At 57.4% G+C, this 10,051-nt stretch overlaps 1 protein-coding gene and 1 long non-coding RNA gene across 5 annotated transcripts in view; one reads left to right on the forward strand and one right to left on the reverse strand.

Annotated features, from left to right (window-relative positions):
• OTOF (otoferlin) overlaps positions 1–7,346 on the reverse strand; it is a 126,010-nt gene extending 118,664 nt beyond the window's left edge. Inside the window, exons 1-2 of one of the 3 annotated variants that reach the window (XM_068183092.1) lie at positions 7,112–7,346; positions 1,373–1,431 (exon numbers count right to left, since the gene is read on the reverse strand). In XM_068183092.1, the coding sequence (XP_068039193.1) occupies positions 1,373–1,431; positions 7,112–7,190 (138 nt within the window). In that variant the 5' untranslated portion in view covers positions 7,191–7,346. The remainder of the gene's footprint in view (positions 1–1,372; positions 1,432–7,111) is intronic. The other 2 variants (XM_068183090.1, XM_068183089.1) reach the window with 2 other exon arrangements.
• LOC137470101 (uncharacterized) lies at positions 7,289–7,976 on the forward strand. Of its 2 annotated transcripts, none has more exons than XR_010996874.1 (3): positions 7,289–7,421; positions 7,544–7,856; positions 7,899–7,976. It is a non-coding gene; the product is annotated as an uncharacterized lncRNA (long non-coding RNA). The 2 variants fall into 2 exon arrangements; XR_010996873.1 differs by having other exon boundaries at positions 7,303–7,421; positions 7,463–7,856.
• The last annotated feature ends 2,075 nt before the right edge of the window (positions 7,977–10,051 follow it).

Below are 10,051 nucleotides of genomic sequence, written 5' to 3' on the forward strand. Positions count from 1 at the left end.
TAAGGAATGAAGGAGAAAATAACTGGAAAACAGAAATGGAGCGGAACCAAACCGATGGAAACCGCTGGGGATTGAAATCCAAATCTGGATCCTGATTCATGGGAAGAGGGGGCAGGAAAAGAGGGAATTCACATGGATTTGCTCAGCTCTGAGATCACAGGATCCAGGGATTATCGAGGTCGGAAAAGCCCTCTGGGATCGTCGAATCCAAGATGCAGGAATAGGGCAATTCCTGGAGTGCCACATCCAGGAATTCCTCGGAAACCTCCAGGGATGGGGACTCCAAACCTCCCCGGGAGCCCCTTCCAAGGCCTGGCCGCCCTTTCCGTGGAGGAATTGTTCCCAAAATCCAGCCTGAAATTCCCTGGCCCAGCCTGAGGCTGTTCCCCCTGTCCTGTCCCTGTTCCCAGGAAGCAAAGCCCGACCCCACCTCCTGCTCCAGGATTTGGGATCTGCCTTGGATAATCCAAGTGGTTTGAACTCCAACTATTCCCAGGAATTCCCTGTGCCCACAGGAGGGTGGAGATTCCCTGGATATTCCCCCGGCAGGAAGGATTTGATCCAGGAATGCCTCCATGGCCTCGCAGAGCCTGTGGCTGCTCCAGGAGGGATTCGCTTCCCTAAAAGTTCTGGAATTCCAGGCTGGACACGGCTCCTGATCCAAACACGATCCCAAGCATTCCCAAACACAGTTTTCCAATGGCGTGTGGTGAATGGGGGGGAAAAAAAATCCCACAGGAAGCAATGGAGGGGGTGGTGGGAGATGGAGTTGGGTGGGGCTTGGAGGGGGGGAAATTCCTGAAAATTCGGGATGTTCCAGCCCTGGAATTGTTCATGGGATGGTTTGGGTAGAAAGGGAATTCCAATCCCATCCTATTCCATGGGCAGGGAAATTTCCCTGTCCCATGTTGCTCCAAGGCTTTTCCTTGGACACTTCCAGGGGTCCAGGGGCAGCCACAGCTCCTCTGGGAATTCTGTGCCGGAAGGAAAAAGAAGGAATTTCATGGGGGGGGAAAACCCAGCTTTTTCCTCCTGAGACAAAGGAAAATGGATCCAAAATCCCAGCGGGATTTTCCCAGCTTGGATGAACAATTTTTCCTGAAATTCATTGTAGAAAACACGGAAAATTTCATGTTTTTAATCCATACCCCCACCTTGGAAAATTCCATAGGGATTTTCCCACCTGTGTCCAGCCAGGAATCCCATTTGGCCCCTGCCAGGAGAAACCTTGGAGCAGACAACGAAGATGCCAAGAAAAATTTGGAACAGGGATTTCACCAGGGCTGGGAATCCTGGGTATTCGCCCGGACAAGGGAATCCCGGGAAAGCAAGTGGGATTTTTGGGATAAAAAGGATGGAAAACTTCTCCTACCTCATCAAACTTGGCCTCGTCCTCACAGTTTTCCAACACTCGGGTGTAGAAGGAAAGTCCTGGAGAGGAAAAAGAGGGAAAACAGGTGGAAAAAGGGCTGGGAGACCCTGGGAGAGCCTGGGATTTTGGGATCTGGGAACAGCGGGATGGAAAAACTCCGCGGGAATTCCACCTCCTGGGAGAGGCCCCTTGATCCTGCGGAGCCTCCCTGCTCCAGCCCTTCCCAATCCAGGAGCATCCCAGACTTTTCCTGACGGCGGAATTTTTATCCACCGGTTCTCCAGGAGGTATCCATGAGTGATATCCCTCATTTCCCAGCCCCATTCCCAAAGGGAATCCTCTCCTGGCAGCTCTTCATGATCCATTAACTCCCGGCTCCCTAATTAGCCCCGGACACAAACGCAATTAAGCCGGGGTGAAGTGGGAATTCCCATGGGAAAGCGACACTGGAGCAGAGCTCAGATCCTGCTGGAGCTTCCCAAAAATTTGGTCAGGTGATGAAAATTCCCTGTTTTCCTGTAAAGCCAGAATTCCCAGAAAATCCTGGAGTCATCCCTATTTTTTTTCCGTGTGCAGAACAGGGAGGGGGAGAAACGGAACAGCAACGGATCCGGGAGCCCTTTGGAGCCGCCGGGATTTGATCCCATTCCCAAATCCCTGATGGAAAACTGGGACAATCCTAAAGGCAAAGATGAAAGCTCTGGATCCCTTGGGAATGTGGGGCTCAAATCCAAAGCTGTGGATGGAGAGGAATCCCTGATATTCCAGGATTCTGGGAGCGGATTTTGGCCACGAAATCCATCTTTTCCCTCCACTTCCAGAGCAGGATCCACCGCTCGCCCTCCCCGGCTGCTCCCCTGGATCCGGAATTCCATATGTGCCTCAGTTTCCCCAGCTTGGAAAACGCTGTGGCTCCCGGGATTCCCAGGAGAGAAGGAGCAGCGCCACTTCCCACGCCAGCTTCGGGAATGCTTTATCCCGGATTTCGCTCCTTCCTCTTCCAGCCGGGAGCTCCGGCGCATCCCTCAGGATGCGCTGCCGGATGGGGCTGGGATGGGGACGGGAATCCCTGTGCCGGGCTCAGGGATCCAGGAAAACCAGAGGAATGAGGAATATCCAGCCAGGAGCTGGGAGAGGGCTCCTCATTCCATGGTCAAGGGTCCAAAGCTTTTCCAGAGGTGCGGGATTTCGTGTCTCAGCTCCAACCGGACACATTCCAGGCCCGGAATTCCAGGTCAGCGTGCCTGGAATCCATCCTGTCCCACCCCAGGGCAGGACAGGGCCCTGGTGAGGGAAGGAACCATGGAAACGTGGAATTATTGCGGTTGGAAAACCCCTCTCGGACAGAGTTTGGCATTCCCTGATCCGTGTCCCCAGGTGCCACATCCACCGGGATTTCAATCCCTCCGGGAATGGGGATCCCACTGCCCTGGGCAGCCCCTTCCAGGCAGGAATTATTTCCGAGGAATGATTCCAACGGGCGCCGGGACGGGGCTCAATCCAAGAGCCAAAATTCCATCCGGGATTTAAGGAATCGCCCGGAGAGGACCAGGAGCCAGCAGGACGCTTCCCAGGCAGCATTCCCAAATTTCCATGGAGTGAGGGGCCAGCAGAGCATTCCCAGGGAAACCTAACGAGGGAGGAGCTCTCAGCGGGGTGGAATGGGATGAGCTTTAGGATGCCTTCCATCCCAAATCATTCCATGATTCCAAGAGCACGGAAAACTCCCGTTTTCCTCTTCCTGCTGCTGTCGGAATCCGCGGCATGCCAGGAAGATCCCGAAGGATCATCCCGCTCGTTTGTCCTTACAGACTTTTCCCATCCCCTCGTCCCGAGCCGGCTCCTGCATCCCATGGAACATTCCAGCCTGGATTCCATCCTGGATTCCAGCCCCAGAGCTCTCCAACATTCCAAAACATTCCGGCTGCGCGTCCAGGAGGTTCCCGGTGATCATCCCTGGAATTCCCCAGCTGCTCCCTCGGTTTCCCTTTGGAAAAAGGGAATTTGGGAAAGACGCCGAGAGCCTTTGGAGTGGAATTTCTCTCCCTGCGGATCCGAGGTTTGGAGCAGGTAACGAGCCCAAATCCCTCTCCAAGCACATCCAAGGGTTGGATCCATCCAGATCCGCTTCCCTGATCCAGCCACGCCTGGAATTGCTTCCCGAGCTGCTTCCAGCCCCTTTTCAGCAGCTGGATTTTCCTGGCCAGGGCCTGGATGAGCCTGGGAAAAAGGAATTCCCGCCTGGAAGCATCAGGCATTGGCTGCATCCCAGCGTGACACTAAATCCACTTTTCCACGGGAATTTGTGGGAGGAAAAGACCAGGAAAAAAACCCAGGACACTGATCCAGCTGTCCTGGAAATTCCCTCCCTGGAATTCCATCCCAGAATGGGTGGGGTGGGAAGGGACATCCAATCCCATCCCATTCCAACCCCACCATCCCGGGATGCTCCAGCCTTTCCTGGGACACTGCCAGGGATCCAGGGATTCTCCGGGAATTCCAGCCCAGCCCCTCCCCACCCTCCCAGACAGGAATTCCTTCCCAAAATCCCAGCCCAAGATCCCCTTTCCCAATGGAAGCCATTCCCTGTTTCCAGCCTGGACCCAAAGCAGTGACAGATCCCGACAATCCCAAAGTCCCACTGGGAATTTGGGCTGGATTCGGGAGCGAGAATGTCCAGAACTGGAAATTTGGGATCTCCCAGGGCTCCACGCTGGATTTTATTGGAATTCTGCCTCTTCCCAGGGATTTTATTGGAGCTGGAAGCACGACAGAGAGCTGAGGGTTAATTATCCCTGGTTAATGATCCCGAGCTCGTTAAGAGCAGGGAAAGCTGATCCAGGCTGGCGATGGAATTCCTGGAATTCCCCTGCTGAGCTGGGATTGCCTTTTCCACCCCATGGAATTCCTGGGATTCACCTCGCCTTTTCCACCCCGATGGAATTCCTGGAATTCCCTTGCTGAGGTGGGATTGACTTTACCATCCCGATGGAATTCCTGGAATTCCCCTGCTGAGCTGGGATCCCTGGATGGAATTCCTGGGATTCACTTTCTGAGCTGGGATCACTGTTCCCGCCTTTTCCACCCCGATGGAATTCCTGGAATTCCCTTGCTGAGGTGGGATTGCCTTTTCCACCCCGATGGAATTCCTGGAATTCCCCTGCTGAGCTGGGATCGCTGTTCCCGCCCCCATCCCACTCTCCCTTCATGGATTCCCGGCCTCTGGAAGAGCTGGGATCCCATCCCGAGCCTTTCCCAAGCCTTGGAAAAGCTCCGGCAGCTCCGGAACTTCCACAGCCCCGGGAGAATTTTTCCTCCTTCCCATGGAAATCTTTGGAGCTGCTGCGGATCCCGGTGGGAAATGGGAAGCTGCGGGATCCTCGGGAGAAATCCAGGCCGTTCCTGGATCCCGAAACAAAGACAGGATTCCTTTGGGATCTCCTTGGGAGCCTCAATCCTACAAACCCTTGATCCCACAGCCGGATTCCAGCTGGGACACGATCCCTGCTCCTGGCGGGAATTTCACCCTGGGAGTTCACCCCCTTTTCCCTGGATAAACCCGTGGGGAGGGGATCCCAAAAAGAGTAGGTCTGGGGAAACTGAGTAGCGTGGGGAAACTGAGGCAGGGATGGATGCAGGGTGTCCCCAAATCCTGTCCCACAAACCCTGATCCCCAAATCCTGTCCCTATTCCTGCTCCCCCAAATCCTGTCCCTCAAATTCCACCCCCAAATCTTGTCCCCAAATCCTGACCCCAAATCCTGTCCCTCAAATTCCACCTCCAATTCCCGATCCCAAATTCCTGCTCCCAAAAATCCTGACCCCAAATCCTGCACCCCCAAAATCCTGCTTCCCCAAATTTTGACCCCAAATCCTGCTCCCCCAAAATCCTGTCCCCAAATCCCACCCCAAATTCCCATCCCAAATTCCATCCCCCCAAATCCTTTCCCTCAAATCCTTCTCCCCCAAATTCCTGCACCCCAAATCCCACCTCCCCCAAATCCTGCTCCTCAATTCCTGCCCCTCAAATCCCACGCCCCAAACCCTTCATCCTCAATCCAGTCCCCCAGTTCCTGTCCCCAGATCCCGCTCCCCAAAATCCTATACCTCCAATCCTATACCTCCAAATCCCGCCCTCTAAATCCTGTCCCAGATTCCTGACCCTCAAATCCTTGTCCCCAAATCCTTCTTCCCCAAACCCCACCTCCCCAATTCCTGCCCCCAAATCCCGCTCCCCAAATCCTGCTCCACCAATTCACTCCCCCAATTCCCGCTGCTCAATTCCCACTCCCCAAATCCTGCTCCACCAGTCCTGTCCCCCAAATCCCGCTCCCTGAAATCCTACCCCCCAAATCCTGCACCCCCAAATCCTGCCCTCTAAATCCTGTCCCCAATTCCTGTCCCCGAATTCCAGTTTCCCAAATCCTGCTCCACCTGTCCCCAAATCCTGCCCCCAAATCCCTCTCCCCCAATTCCTGCCTCCCAGTCCCTCTCCCTCAATTCCCAATCCCCAATTCCTGATCCCAAAACTTCTGATCCCCAAATCCCTCTCCACCAGTCCTTCATCCCCCAATCCCTCTCCCCCAAATCCCTCATCCCCAAATCCCTCTCCCCAAATCACTCATCCCCAAATCCCTCATCCCCAAATCCTTCTCCCCCAAATCCATCATCCCCAAATCCCTCATCCCCAAATCCTTCTCCCCCAAATCCCTCATCCCCAAATCCCTCTCCCCAAAACACTCATCCCCAAAACACTCATCCCCAAAACACTCATCCCCAAATCCCTCTCCCCAAATCCCTCATCCCCAAACCCCTCATCCCCCAGTCCCTCTCCCCAAATCCCTCTCCCCCAATTCCTGCCTCCCAATCCCTCTCCCTCAATTCCCAATCCCCAATTCCTGATCCCAAAACTTCTGATCCCCAAATCCCTCTCAACCAGTCCCTCATCCCCCAATCCCTCTCCCCCAAATCCCTCATCCCCAAATCCTTCTCCCCCAAATCCCGATCCCCCAAATCCCTCTCCCCAAATCCTTCTCCCCCAAATCCCTCTCCCCCAAATCCCTCTCCCCCAAATCCATCATCCCCAAATCCTGACCCCCCAAATCCCTCATCCCTAAATCCCTCATCCCCAAATCCTGATCCCCCAATCCCTCATCCCCCAATCCCTCTCCACCAATCCCTCATCCCCAAATCCCTCATCCCCAAATAGCTCTCCCCAAATCCCTCATCCCCCATTCCCTCTCCCCAAATCCTTCTCCCCCAAATCCCTCATCCCCAAATCCCTCTCCCCCAAATCCCTCTCCACCAGTCCCTCATCCCCCAATCCCTCTCCCCCAAATCCCTCATCCCCAAATCCCTCTCCCCCAAATCCCTCTCCCCCAAATCCCTCATCCCCAAATCCCTCATCCCCAAATCCCTCTCCACCAGTCCCTCATCCCCCAATCCCTCTCCCCCAAATCCCTCATCCCCAAATCCCTTCCCCAAATCCCTCATCCCCCAATCCCTCATCCCCAAATCGCTCTCCCCAAATCCCTCATCCCCAAATAGCTCTCCCCCAAATCCCTCATCCCCCAATCCTTCATCCCCCAATCCCTCATCCCCCAATCCCTCATCCCCAAATACCTTCCCCAAATCCGTCATCCCCCAATCCCTCATCCCCCAATCCCTCATCCCCAAATCCCTCTCCCCGAATCGCTCATCCCAAATCCCGCTCCCCAGTTCCCGCTGCCGATCCCGGTACCCCGGAACGCCGCCTTGGCGATGCGGTCGCCTTTGCCGCGGAGGCCGGAGACGGAGCGGAGCTGCAGCACCAGAGCCATGGGGGCACCGCGCGGGGCTCGGGAAGCAGCCGGGGCCACCGGGCCGGGCTCGGGGCCGGGCCCGTGCGGATCCAGGCGCTCGGGGCGCTCCCGGGGCGGGCTCGGAGCAGAGCCCGGGGCGGTTCGGGGCGCTCGGTGCGGTGCCGGTGCCTGATGCGGTCCCGGTGCGGTGCCCGGTGCTCGGTGCGGAGCTGGGTCTGGTCCCGGTGCGGGCTCGGTGCGGAGCCCGAGGTGGTCCCGGTGCCTGATGCGGTCCCGGTGCGGAGCCCGAGGTGGTCCCGGGGTGGTCCCGGTGCCTGATGCGGTCCCGGTGCGGTCCCGGTGCCTGATGCGGTCCCGGTGCGGAGCCCGAGGTGGTCCCGGGGTGGTCCCGGTGCCTGATGCGGTCCCGGTGCGGAGCCCGAGGTGGTCCCGGGGTGGTCCCGGTGCCTGATGCGGTCCCGGTGCGGAGCCCGAGGTGGTCCCGGGGTGGTCCCGGTGCCTGATGCGGTCCCGGTGCGGAGCCCGAGGTGGTCCCGGGGTGGTCCCGGTGCCTGATGCGGTTCCGGGGCGGTCTCGGTGCGGAGCCCGGTGCGGACCGAGGTGCTCGGTGTGGTCCGGTGCAGCGTCCGGGACCTGATGCGGTCCCGGTGCGGAGCCCGGGGCGGTCTCGGTGCGGAGCCCGAGGTGTTCCCGGTGCGTGATGCGGTCCCGGTGCTCGGTGCCGAGCCCGGTGCTGAGCCCGGTGAGGTGCCCGGAGCCTGACGCGGTCCCGGTGCGGTGCCGGTCCCGGTCCCGGTGCGGTGCTGGTCCCGGTGCCGGTGCTCCGGAGCTCGGTGCGGTCCCGGTCCCGGTGCTGGTCGCGGTCCCGGTGCGGTGCCGGTCCCGGTCCCGGTGCGGTGCTGGTCCCGGTCCCGGTGCGGTCCCGGTGCTCCGGAGCTCGGTGCGGTCCCGGTCCCGGTGCTGGTCCCGGTCCCGGTCCCGGTGCGGTGCTGGTCCCGGTCCCGGTGCTGGTCGCGGTGCCGGTGCCGGTCCCGGTGCTCCGGAGCTCGGTGCGGTCCCGGTGCCGGTGCGGAGCTTCCCCCGCTCCCAGCGCTGAATTATTCAGCAGCGGGGCCGCCCCTTCCTCCCTCCCTCCTTCCTCCCTTCCCTCCCACCCCTCCTCCTCCTCCTTCCCTCCCCTTCCTCCCCTCCCCTCCCCTCCCCTCTTTCCCTCTCCGCTTCCTTTCCTTTCCTTTCCTTTCCTTTCCTTTCCTTTCCTTTCCTTTCCTTTCCTTTCCTTTCCTTTCCTTTCCTTTCCTTTCCTTTCCTTTCCTTTCCTTTTTTTCCCCCTTTTCCCCTCTTTTTCTTTTTCCCCTTTTCCCCTCTTTTTCTTTTTCCCCTTTTCCCCTTTCCCCCTTTTTTCCCATTTCCCCCTTTTCCCCCCTTTCCCCGTTCCCCCTTTTCCCCCTTTCCCTCATTTTCCCCTCTTTTCCCTTCCCTCTTTCCCCCTTTCCCCCTTTTCCCCTTTTCCCTTCCCAGCTGCAGGACGTTGAGAACGGGGAAACTGAGGCAGAGACCCATGAGATCCGCACCCTCCGCCCTTCCCCAAAAAAATCCCGGGAATGTCGCGGAGCAGCCGAGGCGGACCCAGCTCCGTGGGGACAGGAGTGAGAGGGAAAGAAACCTCCGGGAATCCTGGAATTCTGGGGGCTGGAAAAGCCCAACTGCTCCCCCCCACCCCATATCCACGGGGATTTGAAATCCCCCCAGGAATGGGGATTTAAAGCCAGGAATTGTTCCCGAAATCCCATCGGGATGTGAGAGGCCGCTCCCCCTCATCCCATCCCGCTTCCCCGGGAGCGGATCCCGACCCCGGCCGGCTCCAACCCGCCCGGATTCCCGCCGGGAATTCTGCCGGGAATTCTCCGTCCCGGGGCGCTCCGGGATTGGGCTGGAGAATCCACGAAGGGCTCGGAGAGGGGAGAAGGGAAACAATCTGGAATTCTGGAATTCTGCTCTTGTGCCTCGCGGATTTCACTGGGGAAGAGACAAATCCCTCGGGAATTCTAATGCCAGGCTTTCCTGGGAAATTATAATCTATGGTAATTAGAGCCTATTGCATATTCATGAGCTTCTGGGGGAATCCCGCCCCATCCCGGGGATGGGCATTCCCACCTGGGAATCCATGGGATTTGGGATTTTTGGGAATCTCGGGACACACCTGAGCATTCCCACCTGTGAATCCATGGGGTTTGGGATTTTTCGGGAACGCCTCCCCATCCCGCATTCCCACCCGTGAATCCATGGGATTTGGGATTTTTTTGGGAATTCTGCCCCACTCCCACGACACACCTGGGCATTCCCACCTGTGAACCCATGGGATTTGGGATTTTTCAGGAATTCCTCCCCATCCCACATTCCCACCTGTGAATCCATGGGATTTGGGATTTTTTTGGGAATTCTGCCCCACTCCCACGACACACCTGGGCATTCCCACCTGTGAACCCATGGGATTTGGGATTTTTCAGGAATTCCTCCCCATCCCACATTCCCACCTGTGAACCCATGGGATCTGGGATTTTTTGGGAATTCTGCCCCACCCCAGGATGCACCTGAGCATTCCCACCTGGGAACCCATGGGATTTGGGATTTTCTGGGGGGAATTCTGCCCCATTCTGCATTCCCACCGGTGAATCCATGGGATTTGGGTGGGTTTTTTTTTTTTTTTTTCGGGAATTCCTCCCCATCCCACATTTCCACCTGTGAATCCATGGGATTTGGGATTTTTAGGGAATTCTGCCCCACTCCCAGGGCACCCCTGGGCATTCCCACCTGTGGATCCATGGGATTTGGGATTTTTGGGAATCCTGGTTCACACCTGAGCATTCCCACCTGTGAAT

The sequence above is a fragment of the Anomalospiza imberbis genome, chromosome 3, assembly GCF_031753505.1.
Source record: "Anomalospiza imberbis isolate Cuckoo-Finch-1a 21T00152 chromosome 3, ASM3175350v1, whole genome shotgun sequence".
Taxonomy (NCBI): domain Eukaryota; kingdom Metazoa; phylum Chordata; class Aves; order Passeriformes; family Viduidae; genus Anomalospiza; species Anomalospiza imberbis.